The sequence below is a fragment of the Saimiri boliviensis genome, chromosome 19 (genome assembly GCF_048565385.1).
Source record: "Saimiri boliviensis isolate mSaiBol1 chromosome 19, mSaiBol1.pri, whole genome shotgun sequence".
In the NCBI taxonomy this organism is placed as follows: domain Eukaryota; kingdom Metazoa; phylum Chordata; class Mammalia; order Primates; family Cebidae; genus Saimiri; species Saimiri boliviensis.
This window is the reverse complement of record NC_133467.1, coordinates 10,638,316-10,655,107: the sequence shown is the minus strand read 5'-3', so window position 1 is coordinate 10,655,107 and position 16,792 is coordinate 10,638,316. Positions and strand designations below refer to the sequence as shown.

Genomic DNA, 16,792 nt, shown 5'->3' with positions numbered 1-16,792 from the left:
TTCTGTTTTGCAGATACTGTGTTTTTTACAAATTGAAGTTTTGTGGCAACCCTGTGTCAAGTAAGATTGTTGGTGACATTTTTTCAGCATGTGATCATTTCATATCCCTGTCATATTTTGGTAATTCTTACAATGTTTTAAACTTTTTTATGACTGTTATATCTGATATGGTGATCTTTTTATCAGGGATATTCGATGTTACTATTATAATTGTTTTGGTGTGCCACAAATCATGCCTATATAAGACAGCAAACTTAGTTGATAAATGTTATGTGTGTTCTGATTGCCCTTTCTGCCATTTCTCTCCCTTACTTCTGGTCTCCCTAATTCCCTGAAAAACAGCAATATTGAAATTAGGCCTATTAATAACCCTACAATGGCCGCTATGTGTTTAAGTAAAAGGTAAAGTACTACATCTCTCATTTGAGATCAAAAGCTAGAAATGATTACACTTAGTGAGAAAGGCATGTTGAAAGCTGAGATAGGCCAAAAACTAGGCCACTTGTGCCATACAGTCAAGTTGTGCATGCAAAGGAAAAGTTATGGAAGGAAATGAAAAGTGCTACTTCGGTGAACACATAAGAAAGTGAAACAACCTTATTGTTGATATGGAGAAAGTTTGAGTGGTCTACAGCGAAGATCAAACCAGCTACAACATTCCTTTAAGCCAAACCTAATCCAGAGCAAGGCCCTAACCCTCTCCTCAATTCTATGAAAGCTGACAGAGGTGAGGAAACTGCAGATGAAAAGTTTGAAAATAGCAGAGCTTGGTTCATGAGGTTTAAGGAAAGAAACTGTCTGCATAACTTAAAAGTACAAAGTGATACAGCAAATCCTGATATAGAAGCTGCAGCAAATTATCAAAAAATCTAGCTAAGGTAATTGATGAAGGTGGCTATACTAACTAACAGTCTTTAAATGTAGACAGAACAGTCTTATATTGGAAGAAAATGCCATTTAGGACTTTCATAGCTAGAAAGACGCCAATGCCTGGCTTCAAAGCTTCAGAGGACAGGCTAATTCTCTTGTCTTGGAGCAGTGCAGCTGATGACTAAATTAAAACCAATGTTCAGCTATCATTCTGAGAATCCTGTTCCCTGTGTAGCAAGGTAAAGTACTTTTAAAATTAAAATTATGCTCGGTCTACTCTACCTGTACTCTATAAATGGAACAACAATGCCTAGATAAAAGCACATCTGTTTACAGCATGATTTACTGAATATTTTAAGCCCACTATTGAGACCTATTGCTCAGAAAAAAAGATTCCTTTCAAAATATTACTGTTCATTGAAAATGCACCTGGTCACCCAAGAGCCCTCAAGGACGTATACAAGGAGATTACTGTTGTTTTCATGCTTGTGAACACATCTATTCCATAGCCCATAAGTCAAGGATTAATTTTGATTTTGAAGTCTTATTATTTAAGAAATACATTTTGTAAGTCTGTAGCTGCCATAGATAGTTACTCCTCTGATGGATCTGGGCAGAATACACTGACAACCTTCTGGAAAGGATTTGCCATTCTAGATGCCATTAAGAGCATTTTTGGTTCATGCGAGCAGGTAAAAATGTTTGAAGGATGTTGATTCCAACCCTCATGGATGACTTTGAGTATTGAAGACTTTAGTGGAGAAGTAACTGCATATGTGGTAGAAATAGCAAAAGAACTAGAATTGGAAGTGAAGCATGAAGATGAAACTGAATTGTTATAATCTCATGAGACAGCATGAACATATGAGGAGTTGTTTTTTATGGATGAGCAAAGAGTGTTTTCTTGAGATGTAACCTACTCCTTGTGCAGATGCTGTGAACACTGTTGAAATGACAACAAAAGATTTGGAAAATTACATAAACTTAGTTAATAAAGCAGCGACAGTGTTTGAGAAGATTGATTCCAATTTTGAACATTTTACTTTGGATAAAATGCTATCAAATAGCATCACGGTCTACAGAGAAATCTTTTGTGAAAGGAAGAGTCAATGATTTTGGCAAATTTCATTGTGATCTTATTTTAAGACATTGCCACAGCCACCACAGCCTTTAGCAACCACCACCGTGATCACTTAGCAGCCATCAACATCAAGGCAAGACCCTCCACCAGCAAAAAGATTATAACTTGCTGAAGCCTCAGAAGATCATTAGCATTTTTTGCAATAAAATATTTTAAAAGTAAGTTGTGTGCATTGTTTTTTAGACATAACGCCATATAATACAGTGTTGTGTAAATGTAACTTTTATATGCACTAGGAAACCAAAAAAATTTTATGACTTGCTTTGTTGCAATATTGACTTTATTGCAGTGATCTGGAACTGAACCTCCAGTATCTCCCAGGTATGCCGGTATAAGCTTTTCTGTAAAAGGGGTACCCTCTTTAGCTGGGGGCATGAAAGAGGGAAACTGCATGTGAGGATTTCTCTCTCATGCTACCTTTGCCATTCTTTTCTAGAGTCCCTAATCGGTGTGCCCTCTGTGCTAGGGCAGCTCAGTGGAATGCTAAGCTAGGTCCTATAGCTGCAGACTAAGTATTTGCTGCTCTCGCCTGAGCCTCTTTAGAAGAATGTTACTAAACACCAAAGATCTCTTGTAAAGAACATGAAGGAAGAGGTACTTTGGAATTCAAATTTACAATTAGAATAGAAGAGTAATCTACAAAGTCCATGTAGTCAGCATTTTTATTTTTTATTTTTTGCTGTAATAACTTTTCACTTTTATAAGCCTGGAACCAAATGACTTAACCAAAGCTTCTTGTTGTTTCATCTCTTTCTGAGCATTTCTGTTCTGAATTCCTCTCTGAGGTCACTTTTTCCATTGCAGCCCCTAGCAGGAGGCCTCTTCACTACTGCAGCACAGTGATTCCTGCCAAAGTTTATAGTTCTTCTATACAGAAGCTCTTTATTCATCTGCCATATTTTACCTTGGGTGTTTACATGTGCAGAATAATGTGTTATCCTCTGAACAATTAATAGTATAACTTTTCCTTCTTTCTGGCCAATAACTGTTTTGTTCCTTACCACCGCCATTCCTGCAGCCTAATTCTCTTAATGATCTTTGGATAAGAACTGCTTGTACTCACTGAGGAGAGTGGATGGAAAAATCAAATGTCTAGTAGGTGGGTGTGCTATTATAATGTTTAAATGAGTCTGAAAATTTTCCCAAAGCCAATTTAAGCAAAGTCAGAGATTGGCCTTTTAGATTTCTGGGTACTAAGTAGAGGTCATAATAATAATAAGTATTTTATTAAAGGTTATTCTTTATCAGTGTATCTTCAGACATTAACTGGTATCTTAGCTAGGGCAACCATTACAAAATACCATAGCCTGGTGGCTTAAACAACAGAAATTTATCTTCTTACTGTTCTGGAGGCTGGAAGTTCCAAATTAAGGTGCTAGCGGACTCTTAAGGGCTCTTTTCCTGGCTTGCAGATGGCAGCCTTCTGGCTGAGTCTTCACATGGCCTTTTCTCTGTGGGGCATGGCAAGATTGAGAAAAAGAGAGTCAGCACATGCGAGTACATGCTCTCTGGCAGCATCTTTCATTTTCCTATAAAGACACCAGCACCATCAGATTAGGGTCCCATCCTTATGATATCATTTAACTTTAATTGTCTCCCTAAAGGCGTTATTCCCAATTCCAGTCACATTGTGGGATAGGGTTTCAATATATGAAGTTGAGTGGTACATAATGTAGTCCATATAAACTGGGCTCCTTCTCTGTGCTCAGATAATGTGTTAAGTGCTAGGGATACAAAGACTGGTGAGACATGACCTCTGCCCTCAAGGAACTCAGACAGCCATTACAACTCTCCTCAGCCAAAATTCTAAAAACCTGTTGTCAGTGTGAACTGAGGAATACTTGTCTTGTGACGTATAAAGTTTATGTAGTTTACTTAAGGGTGAATGGGTTCAACAACTTATGATAAATAGTTTTCAAATGATCGTCATGTGTGTATTATTTGTCCCAAAGGACTTAGCATTGGATCAGATACAAAGAAAAAGCACACATTGAACCTCTAAGGAGCTTACTGTCTCACTTGAAAGGAGGAAATCTAGGTATAAAATAATTTGAGAGCATTACAAGGACAATATTATACATAAATGCAAAATTATAATCATATTTTACTTTATTCACCACTAAGTGCTTCAGAACCATATATCTTGATGCTCACAACAGATCTGATGTTACATGTTATTAACTTTTTATCCTCATAAGAGAGAAATTAGGAGACAAGTGGTTAAGTAATAGCTACATGTAGTAGCAAGTAAGCGGAGTGGGTAATACAGATTAGATCCAGGTCTCTTGATACCTAGCACACTCTTGTTTTCACTATTATTTATGTTGCCTCTTTCTTCTATGATGCAAAGAAATATATTAGTGTGTGCCAAAGAGTCTTTGAGAGGAACAAAATTATTCAGTCCTGGAGGGGGTTAGGAAGTGATTTTGGGATCAGTTATATTATCCTCTATTACTTGAGCAAACGTATCAAAACGTCAAGCCATTTGTGAATAATTCCGAAGAACATATTATAAACAATACATTTACAGAGTTTTATTCCAGAGGATAAACACATTCATGTTCCTGCTTTTATGTTGGCAAACCTAAAACAATATTTAATAGTAAATAAAGAAGAACTCAGACAGTTTATCTGCTTGCTGATGCTAAATTCTGTGTCGGCACAAAGAGAAACTAAGGAAATTTATAAATGATCATTTCACCTCAATTAGGAAGGATCTTGTACCCCAAATATTCCTCAGCTCTGCCTGTAAGTGCTTGAAATCCTACCATAATTCTACTTTTTAATCATGAATTAATAATCCGATTTAATTTGACAAACATTTGGTAGTACCTTCATGAGTAAGACATCATGTTAAGATTTGGGGGAAAGACAGTTCCAAATATTTTATTATTAGATTCGATATGTCAAATTAGTTTAACTGTTACAATAATTTCTAAATGTTTATGCTCAATTTCTATACTTACATCATTGCAGAGCAGCAATAGTTTATGGATTGTTACCTGTGTATGAACCACACTTTGAGTGTCATGTGTTAAAAGCCATTGATGAGAAGCAAGAGCCTGAACCCCAGTAATAGCCTGGGCACGTTAGTCAGAATGGGTAAGATTATTATACAGTAACAACCAGCAAGTTCATTTAACAAATGTTTGTTGCTTGCTCACTTTGTCTGCCCACTGACTGAATGGGCCCATTACATGTCCTTTACTCTGGAAATCAGGATCACAGGGCCTCCATCATCTGAAATGCTGTCAGTTCCGGCTGCAGGAAGCAGAGTGCTGCAGTCTGCTTGCTGCAGTGTTGTTTTCTGCAGTTAGGAAACAGCCCATGTTACTCCTGCCCGCGTTTCACTTGCCAAAGGAAGCCACATGACTGGCCTTGATCAACCTCAAGAAAGAGGGGAAGTGCAGTTTTGCCACGTTCCTCAATTGAGGAAAAGGAATATTCAGAGAGCAGCACTTCCAGGTAATAGAAAGGAGAGAACCAGCAGGTGGATTTAACAACTGGATAGCTGTGTGAACAGAGGAGGAGTTGACATTAAGCCTCAAGCTATCGAGTCCTGTCACTTCAATGGGAGTGAGTTTCAGGTTGTAATGGGAAGACAGTGAAATGACATTGCTAGGAAAGGGTACTAAGCACCACCAGGGGGGAAATGGGCCATCTAGAGGACCTTTTCCCTGCTTCATGGCTCGGGTTCTGGAGGTCAGAAGGGAGATCTTATATGGATCAGGAACACTGGAAATTTTATTCTTTCTGTTCTTCATATGCACCACACATTGTTCCACAGACTATGTTGTCTGGGCCTTTTCTTTACTTCCTACAAATGGGAAAAGAAAGCAGTTGTGCCTAAAGAATAGAAAATTAGTGGAAATCTATAAGAATATTTCTGAAGGAAACTGGTTAAATATGGATGCATGGGTGGATCTGGGTTTATGAGGAGCATGGTGACAGCTCTTCTGGGATGGATAGTTGTCTATGTGGGATAGTGAACATAGAGTGTTTGTATAGATCTAGGGCACTTTCAGGGTGTATTAGTATATGATGGAGAGAGAGTTGGGGGACAGACATCAGTCCTTAGGATTTCTCAGCAGTCCCACCGATAGTGGCTGAATTGGGCATCATCCTGCAATGCCCGAGGTCCATCTGGGGCTCTCATGACTATTTCTCTTGAGCACTTGGAAAATATTTGGTCTAGTCCTGAACTTCATGGATATGCTGGGGAACTTTCAGGCTGTTTTGGGTCCTCTCCATCTAGATACACTTTCCCAGACGTGTGTTCTTCTCTACTGTCTTCATAATATGCTGGAGAAAGATCCTAAGAGCCTGGGATATGTGGGGTTTGTGGAGACATAGCTGAGCCTGGAGGCAGCAGTGGGCGGTATAGGGTAGTGGTGGATGCCAGCCAGATTCTCTTTCATTTCCTCTACTTCCTTTGGACTGTCTATTTTCTCTCCTCTGCACCAGCAACTTTTGGGGTCAGGGTGGAGGGCACGGACCACAGGTGTCTGCTTCATGACCCATTCAAGATTCTAACTCTTCTGCTTTTGCTACTTTTTACCCCCAACAGGTTTTTCCCCTTAGGTTTATTTTGTCTTAGGGGTAGGAAAAACTAATGCTGACCATTTCTAGATCAATTTTCCTTCTAAACATATTGTTTTTGCCAAGATTTTAGATTTTGGAATTCAAAAGTCAGAAATTTGCTTTTTGTGTTCTGTAGCATAATCCTGTTCGTGGGGCAGTGTGCCAAGAAAGCCTGTGTGGGAAAAAGTTCGCAGGTAACAAGAATTACTGAGAAGGGAAAACATATCGGTTAATATACCAAAATGTTATCTGGCTACATTTACAAACAGAAGGTGTTCATTGTCATTAAAATTCATATTGACACTCACCGACCTATTTAATTTTCGGAGGGCACATTTTATCTTATCTATCAGCTTACATTACACCTAATGATAACACAGTACTTGACACAGAGTAGAAGCTCAATAAAAATCTTATTTGATTGCATTCAGATATTCATAAATGGACTACTCCCCACCCCATCCTATTCCTGCCATTCCAGCGGCAGGGCAAGGACCAGCTGCTTTTCCTGAGTAGCCGGGATTTTAGGCACACATCACCATGCCTGGCTTTTTTTTTTTTTTTTTTTTTTTGTATTTTTAGTAGAAATGGGGTTTTCTCATGTTAACCAGGCTGGTCTTGAACTCCTGACCTCAGGTGATCTGCCTGCCTCGGCCTCCCAAAATGCTGGGACTACAGGCGTGAGCCACTGTGCCTGGCCAGATTACTTACTATTTGATTACACATGCTTTTCTATTCTAAACCTATGCATTTATTTATTCAACATTTTGGGGGAGAATGAAAACGTGAACACTGCTAAATTTGGAAACTCTACTTAGAAATGGTAATGCCTTTCACATAATTATACAACTATTGTGGATTGTACTTCTGTTAATGACCACAGATGGGGATGCTGTGGTTTTGAATATTGGGTGAAAAATTGGTCATCTTGTCTCCCATCCCAAAGAATATCATTAGAAAACTTGGTTCCTATAAACATAATCAAGAATGTTACTTTTTTTTCTGGATGGCACATTGTAAATCCTTTAGCTATAAATGAATAGAATTCATCCACTTTGGACCTTAATGCTCCACTTCCACAAAATGAAAGGAGTTGGTGCGGGTACTCTCTGTGATCCCCTCTAACTCTATGTTTTGGTGATACTGTAATGGAAGGATCTTAGCACATAGATCTTCCCTTCTCACCATCACTCTCATCACCCTCTTCTACCTCTACCCCTGTTAAAAACAACAACATATTCCTCCCATCATGGGCCTTATTCATCCACCATTGGAATTGTGTTCCTTTCAAGTTTTGAGGCCCAAGAGACTTGCAGGGCAGACTTTTGACTTCAGAAAGCCAACAGTGACATGGGCCAGTTATGTAATCTTAGTTTCTCATCTGCAAAACGAAGGACAAAAATGTATCCTTCCAGGGTTTTGTTTTTCTCACACAAGGAAATGGTTATGTGAGGATAAATGAAGCCCAGCACACAATAAGCTATCAATGCTCCTTCCCTTTGCAGCCTTCCAGCACTTCCCATTGATGTGCATGTTGCCACCTTAGGAGGGAATACATGATAACTAGCTGACAGCCAGTCCTCCAAAGAATGGGACCTAGATGTTTAGCAGGGTATGAAGAAGGTCATCTTAGTCCATTTTATTGTTTGATATTCTGTCATACTATCAGATATTCTGTTATACTATCAGGTTCTTTTATACTATAATAGAATATCAGAGACTGGGTAATTTATAATGAATAGAAATTTATTACCTCACATTTCTTGAGGCTGGGAAGCCCAAGATCGAGGGGCCAGCATCTGGCAAGGGCTTGCTTGCTTCGTTATCTTATGGCAGAAGGCAGAAGGGAAAGAGAGATCAAGAGGAGCCAAATTATCCCTTTATAATGGCACAAATCCTGCCCATGAGGATGGAGCCCTCGTGGTCTAATCACCTCTTAAATGTCCCACCTCTTAAAATGACTACAATGGCAATTAAATTTCAACATGGGTCTGACGGGACAAACATTCAAACCATGGCAAAGGTCCAGGAAAAGATAGGGGGACAATTTCGCCCCTTGAAAATTTTCTCAGACCTGATCTTGCTGTTGCTAGTAGTAGTGGTGATGGTGATGATAACACCTTTTTTTAAAAAATATCTTACTTTGGGGAATCCTTTAAGTTTAGATAAGTTGCATAGGAATAAGATAAACACCAGCTACACAATGGGAGACTTACATCAAAGAAGGGAAATTTCCACTGCAGGAACGCTGTACTGGGACAATTCATTAGAACTGAAAACAAGTTAAACTTAGCTCAGCACAGCACAAAAGCACATTGAAAAGTTCTCTCTAAAAGAGACTGGAGAATGTTCAGGGTGTATTTAAGTCATGGGATATGGTAGGGAGCCTTCTGTTGATGGTGGGGATTAGGTCTCTTGAAGGAATGAATCAACTAAGAACATGAAACAATAGCAACTTGTAGTTATATAAACATTCCTATATTACAGTGGGAGATATAGGGACCTTATTTTGTTCCCTTCTATGTTCCCAGTGGTTAGAACAGTGTCTGAGACATAGTAAGTGTTCCACAAATATTTGTGGAATAAAATAAACAAATGAACATACGTAAAATAAGGTCAAGTGATGACAAATGCTATGAAGAATGTAAAGTGTGGTATGGGGATAGAGTGTGACAGGAATGCAACTTTAGTTACAGTGGCCAAGAATGGCTTTTCTCTGCAGGCGACATTTGAGTAGAGACCAGAATACAGTGAGATTGGGAGTCATGCAAATAACTGGAGGACCAGCTTTGTGGGCAAAGGGAACAGCAGGTACAAATGTCCTGAGGTAAGAGCATGATGGAATCTGAGATTCTGCATTTCTAACAAGTTGATGATGCCAGTGCAGCTGGTCCATGGACCACACTTTGAGTAACAAGGGCATAGACTATAGTTTGACCAGGGAGTCAGTACTAAAGTGAGTAGGTCAAGAGACTGAGAGATGAGGTCACTGTGTGAGAGAGGGAGAATGCAAAATGCAAAACCACATATGAAATATATTCTTATCTATATAAAATGTATGCAAAGAAGGACATGAAAAATACCAACAGTGTTTTCCTCAGTATGGTTTCACTTCAGGTGATTTAAATTCTCTCCTTTTCAGATTGTTCCAAAGCTTTTGCCATGTGTATTTATCACTTTTATATTCAGGAAAAAATATTTTTGGAAAGTTAACTTAAAATAGAAAATATGTTTTTAGTTAAGACACAAAGTTCAAAATGCATTAAAATATTTCTAAATTTCAAAAAATGTTATGGACATAGGGGAATTGGTTGGGGTTTGTGATGAAAGGCTTCATAAAGGACATGATTTTGAATCAAATCTTGACATCTAAGTAGGCAAAACATAAGTTGGAGTTCTTAGCAGCTTCTCTTCTCTCTTCCTGTTCTCGGGTGGAAGTTGGGGTGGGGGAGATACAGGGCATGGATGGTGTATTAGTAATCTATTGTTGTGTAACAAATTATCCCAAAGCGCAGCTACTTAAAACAATAGTTTATGTGGTCCAGAAATTTGGGAGCAGTTTTTTGGTACAGGGTCTCTCATGAGGTTACCATAAAGATATTAGCTAGGGCTTCCATCATCTGAAGGCTTGCCTGGGGCTGGAGGATCCACTTCCAAGATAGCTCACTCACATGGCTGTTGGCAGGAGGAGGCCTTGCTTTCTTGCCATGTGGATCTCTCTATAGGTCAGCTTGGGTTACCTCATGCATGCTATTACAGCTGGCTTCACTCAGAGTGAATGACCAGAGAGAGAGAGAGAGAAGCTCCAACCCCTTTGATGACCTAATCCTGGAACTCATACACTGACACTTCTGCTTTATTCTATTCGTTAGAAGCAAGTTGCCAAGTCTAGTCCATACTGAAGGGGAGGTGTATTCAAGTCTACCTTTTGAAAGCAGGAGTATCAAAGGATTTATGGATAATATTTTTAAACCATCATAGGTGGGATGGGGTGTGATAAAGAGCATTTTATTTTCACTTAAAAGGGACTGTATAAAGTTACTAAATACTATGGCTTACTGTAGGAAACTGTCAGTCATTTAGCATGCCTAGTATTTAGAGGGGTGTAGGGTGGGGAAGATGAAGGTAGAAAGATGTGATGAGGAAAACATCTAGAACATAATGCAAGTCACATATGTGATTTAAAATTTTCTGGAAGCCACACTAAAAGATGTCAAAAAGAAAATACATAATTTTAATAATATGCTTTTAGCTCTGCATATGTAATGTATTTTCATTTCAATGCATAAACCAATAAAAAATTATTAATGAGCTGTTCTAGACTCTTTTTTCTTTGTACTATCTCTTTGAAATCTGGTGTGTGTTTTATACTTATAGCACCCCTCGGTTTGGACTAGCACAATTTCAAGTGCTCAGGAGCCACCTGTGGACAGTGCAGGTCTAGAGAACTAGGCCAGAAGTGAAGAATAGGTCACTGAGAACCATAATCTGTATCCATTGTCCAAACTGAGGGCCCAATAAAGGGTTCATGCTGAAGGGCACCATGATCAGACTCCTGGTTTAGAAGTCACTCTCACTGTTCCATGTATAGAACATGGAGAGATGGAGCAGGCAAGTCCAAACATAAGCTCCTAATCAGGGGACTGTCAGAACATTCCATGTGAGAGCTTGAATGAGGTTAGTTATACTGAAGACGGAGAGGAACCGATGTAAGAGAGATATAAGGAAGGGGGTTGTCTCAGGTCCCGAGGCCATTTGGATGTGAGAAAGTAGATGTAATAAGATAGAGACACTTAGAGTGATTCCAAGGCTTCTGGCTTAGGTCATTGTGAGGAAAATTGTAAGAAAAGGAAATACAGGAGTTAAAGCATGGTTTGCTTTGGGAGATTGACAAGGTAAGATTACAGCTGTAGATTTGAACGAGTTTTGGTTAAGATACTATGGGAGATGGAGGAGAAGAAATCTGTAGTGGACAGTTGGATAGATAAATCTGGAGCTTAGGGAAGACCTAAGCTCCTGGTAGAACCACCACAAGTTTTCGTTATTTTATGATATTGCTATGAAATGACCAGGCACTGTAGAAAGTTTCAGTCTTCTCAGTAGCTTGTTGTAGAGGCAGAATTAGCTGAGGAAGAAAGACTGGAGTCACCTCAGGAAGAGGCCTCTGAGCCGTGGCCACCAGCTAGGGAGGCCTGCTTCCCTGCCTGGCTATTTAACAGCGAGGGAGGGACCATGAGAACCGCACTGCCAGGTTATCTTAGAGGCAGGAGCTCCCTGGCCAGGCTGTGAAGGCCAAGCTCACTGAGGGGAGCAGGAGGGAGAAGTAGTATCTAGATAAGGTATCAGAAGTTAATAACTCCTAGATTCTGAGTAGTCTGGTGATGGGATGGACTTCGGTCTTTTTGATGAAAACCTCTTTTGTAATATGTTCAATAAGTGGAATTCTTTGCTGCCAAAAGGAGGGGTAGGAGGAAAAGGAAAAGGAGGAGGAAGGAAGGAAGAGAAAAAAAGAAGAAAAGAATTCCTGCCTTGGAATGTGGCTCTTTATCTCTCATGTTGTCTCCATCTCAGATAATACATATCCTTGTCAGTGAAGAAAAAAAAAAGTTTTTTTGTTTTTGTTTTTGTTTTTAGTAGAAATGGGGTTTCACGGTGTTGACCAGGCTGGTCTCGAACTTTTGACCTGAATGCCTTATATAAGTACACATGTCATGTTTACTTGTGTTTTTCTACTTATGTTTCCTGTTGTAACCGTCAGTGTTCATCTGGGTTGTTCTCTGTTTGCTTGCCTGCTTGCTTGTTTTTATTTTATAAGAAACAATATAATGGTGAAGGCCCTATTTGTTGACTAATCCTATCTCTGGAGGGGAGCAGAGCTATGGGAGGTATTGAGAGCTTTCTCTCTTTTACATACCTAAAGCAAAGTGTGTCTTCCCACTTCCTCTTCCTTAATAGGGTGATGCCTTAATGCAAGGGTTGCATACTGAGGTGCGCGCCGTGGCCAGGTAGATAATACACCAGAGTGATGCGAGCACACACAGCACATGAGCTTGGCCAAAAGGAGCAGCTGTTGTGCAGCTCCAGCAGATTTTTGTGAAGTGGCAACATGGGTCTACTTGCCAGATGTTCTTACGTTTGTGTGTGAAATTTTTTGGTGAAGTTTTCCCACTTACAACTTCACAAAATGTCAATTTTATTTAAACACTGCAGAATAAACAAAACGTGTTGGTGGGTTCTAATCAGCCCCCAGTCCACCAGTCTTTGATGTCAATCTGAATGCTTTATATGAGTATGCATGTCATGTTTCATTGTGTTTTTCGATTATATTTCCTACTGTAACCTTCAGTGCTCATCTGGGTTGTGTTTTCTTTGTTTGTTTGCTTGTTTGTTTTTATTCCCTATGAAAAAATATGATGGTTAAGGCCCTGTTTGTTGACGAATCCCACTTATGAAAACTAAGCAGACCTATGTGAAGTATTGAGACCCTTCCCTCTTTTAAGCACCTAAAATAGCAGACTATATGAAAAATGGCATATACCCCTGGCAGATTCAGGGCCACAGTGGTAGTGGGAAAGAAGTGACCCTGGTGCAATTGGCCACGTTTTGGTGTTGACTCCTCTAATAAATGTCAGGTTACTTAAAGTAGATGTATTTAATAGCAAATGAAAGAAACATCAAAGTCATTCAATGGGTACTGTACAGCGTGTTCAAAAACACAGTCATTCTTTCCAGTGCTCAAAGTTAAACATTAAAAAAATCAAATGCAAGAAGGAAGTAGATGAGAGAGAAAATAGGAGGGAAATGCGTGGAATTCATTAGGATTCATGTGCATTCCCCTTGCATGTTATCAAGCTCTATGTCTTAGGTTTATAAGAAAGAAGCGATGCTTCCTCATCATGCTCCCCAGTCCTCCGCCCTCTGCCCTATCCTGTTCAGCAGAGTTGCTGTAGACTGGTGACATTCTAGGATACTGGACCATGTTTGCCAGTAGATTGGTTTCTGCCCACTAAAAAGTCATGCATAATGTCCACACAAAGACCTGTACATGGAGTTTATAACAACTTTATTCATAACAGACTAGAAATAACCTTGAATATTCATCAATGGGTGAATGTGTAAACAAACAGCAGTAACCTTTACAATGGGATACTACTCAGCAATAAAAAGAACAAGATACTGACCTACACCACAACATGGGTGACTCACAAAACATTCTACTGAATGAGGGAAGTCAGAGGCCAAAGCATTTATGCTATATGAATTTTTATGAAACTCAAGAAAAGGCCGATTTAATCCATAATGACAAAACAGATCTATGGTTGCTTGAGGCTTGGGATGGAGGGTATGTAATACAAAAGGGCATGAAGGAATTTGGGCAAAAGATGATGGAAATGATCTGTATGTTGATTGTGGTGGTGTTTCCATGTCTGGTTACAGTTTTAAAAACTTATCCAACTTATGCTTAAAATGGGTGCGTATTCTTTCAAGTAAATTACACCTCAGTAGAATTGATATAAACAAAAAGGTCACGTACAAAGGCATATTATCTCTTGTCCCTCTTTCATGTGTGCTATAGAAGCAGTCTAAAGACCTAACTCTCTTTTCTTCTCCTTTCTTCCTCCATATGGCCTGAATGGAGAGAAAGCCAGGGCCCTCCTGCTTAGGATGTGCCCAGCCAACATTTTGCTCTTATCTTGCCTGATCAAGCATTCTCGTCTGTTTGGATTTCTGTCTTCATTGATGGCGATGAGGTGTGGCGAAATCTCGAAGCTGAGTTTGGGCTTATGGGGAGAAAAGGTGTTCTGTCTCTGATCCTCCAGGCTTGCTCAGGTGTCCCAGCCCAGCTTACAAGGGTCATGCACTGTGGTAGGAGACTGACTTCAGCTGAGAATAGGACACTTGCTTTTCTTTTCTTTGCCGACTTTCTGTAGTGAACAGCTCCCTCTGGGACATTTTGGAGAGGGATGGCTGAGGTTTACAACATGATTTGGATATCCCTAAGACCCTTGGTTAATACACCTAAATATTGTAATTATTTCTAAGTCTTCCATAGACACACCTCTGCCAAAGGCCTCATTGCGTTTACAGGAACATCATTCTCCAGTCTCAGCTCGACTCTGGCTGGTCATATACTTACTTTTCAAAATACAGCTTGAGTCATTGTCCTGAATCCTTCCTATCCTCCAGTCTCAAAGCACATGTATCTCTTGTTCCATGATCCAAAAGAAGGGGAAAGAGCTTAAGTGTGATGCAAGTCTGGGTTCACATCTTGACCTGCTGCTTCCTGAGTGGGTGACTTTGAGCCAGTCACTTATCCTCTCTGAGCTCCAGAATATATATTTATATATATATGGTATGGTATCGTGCAGTATATATAGTCACCAAGGCTCAGAAATTGATATACATATTTTTAGTTTTTTTTATTTCTAAAATAATGATAATTCCAACTTTTCAGGATTGTTGTGTATATTATGTAATATTGTTAATGTTTACAATTTGCACAGTGAAGATGTATAATATGTTCTAGCTATTATTATTATTAGCAGTAGTGGCAGAGACAGCTCCAGCCTCTCCTTGCCTGTAAATGTGGACATATGACACAGAGACAATAGGATGTAAGAGCTGTGTGTCACTCCTGGGGTAAAGATTTTATAGAGGGCAGGCCTTCTCTACTGTCTCTTCCCACTTCTGTTGACTGGAAGCAGAAGACAAAGAGCTCCTAGGAGATGATGAAACCACAAGCTTTATGGAGCCTTGAGTCCTTAAATCGAGGAAGACAGCTCGACCTACGTGGAAGACAGCTACCTGTCACCCAGGAACACTTGCATTGGGCTGTTTGATAAGGAAGAAACAAACGTGTTTTGGGTTAGGTCCCTGAAAATCTGAGTTTTATTTATTACAGCAGCTAGTGTTAATTGCCCTGGTAAATTTAGAAATTGGCGCTTTGAAGTGGAGGTTAATGTAAGAAAAACCTAAGATATGTTGCATTGACTCAGCAGTTGGATGGTGGGTGGCATAGACACTGATATTGAAGGCTGGGAAGATGGAGACCTGTGAAAGAGATGGCAGAGCCTTTAGTAAGTCTATTGCTGGTGATTACTTAAAAGGCATACCCAGTGCCTGACAAGTCTTTATCTCCAGGGGAGAGGCTGGCTATTACTTAATGTATTCAGCAAGGTATAACCAGACAGATGTGCTCTGGTAAGACCTCATTTGTATGAGTGCAGAAATGAAAAAGTCTAGACAGAGTCCAGAAATCTGATGCTTCACAGGATTGGAAAAACATTATCATCCGCAACCTATAGATGATACCACTGAAAAAGGCTTTGAGAAACATAGGTCCATTTAAAAATCTAAATTTAATAGAAACCATGATGCTAGCATCTACAGAGACTAGGAAATAACTAGGAACTGTTCTCTGCCCTCAAGGAGTTTGTGAGTTAGTAGAAAAGACTTACATGTGTACAAATAACTGCAGTGGAAGACAGTTAATGATTGAAACATACATTGCTATAAATAATGCAAGAATTAAAGCATTCTAGGGGAGCCCAGAATAGGGACTCTCGAAAGGACTGGGGAGCTTGGACCTTTGTTGCTCATCAAGCCCTGAAACCCATGAATGAAGGAATAAACCTCAGTTGTCTCTAAAACTCATTTTCATCTTACTGAAACACTAGAGTTCAGATTTGGCCTCTGGGGTAGTAGCTGATACTCTGGACATTGAGGAGCTCCCTTAGGCCAGCCCATGACTTTCCTATCAGTGTTCTTCCTTGACTCTAAAATGGTTCAAACTGAGACCTATATGGATTCCCTACTGAGGGCCTCATTTATTTAACGACAGAAGAGGGCTCTGATATCCTTACTTTTCTTCAACTCCCTTAGATGATGAGATGCCCAGACCTGAAAGCACTATTGGGTTTGCTGAGACTGCTTGTTTTCATTGTCTCTTGTTTTTTAAATAGTCATTCTTTGGGCAAAGAGTGAGAACTTGCATCTCCTTATCGTTTCCTGGCACGAACCTAGTACCTTTTAAACTTGCTTTTATTGCCTCTTTGTCTGTGTAGAGCATTTATCTAAATATAGACTGGTACAACACTATGAACAGGACTGGAATAAGATAAAATTTTCTTTCCGATCAATTCTGTTGCATCTTCTTGTGAACACTGGGTACTGTTCTTTTCTCAGAGTGGCAAGAGTAGG

At 39.6% G+C, this 16,792-nt stretch overlaps 1 protein-coding gene across 1 annotated transcript in view; it reads left to right on the top strand.

Annotated features, from left to right (window-relative positions):
• The window catches only part of TSEN15 (tRNA splicing endonuclease subunit 15), a 31,401-nt gene extending 17,637 nt beyond the window's left edge, over positions 1-13,764 (top strand). The window contains exon 5 of the mRNA XM_074389971.1: positions 14-13,764. Coding sequence (XP_074246072.1) covers positions 14-64 — 51 coding nt within the window. The 3' untranslated portion in view covers positions 65-13,764. The remainder of the gene's footprint in view (positions 1-13) is intronic.
• The last annotated feature ends 3,028 nt before the right edge of the window (positions 13,765-16,792 follow it).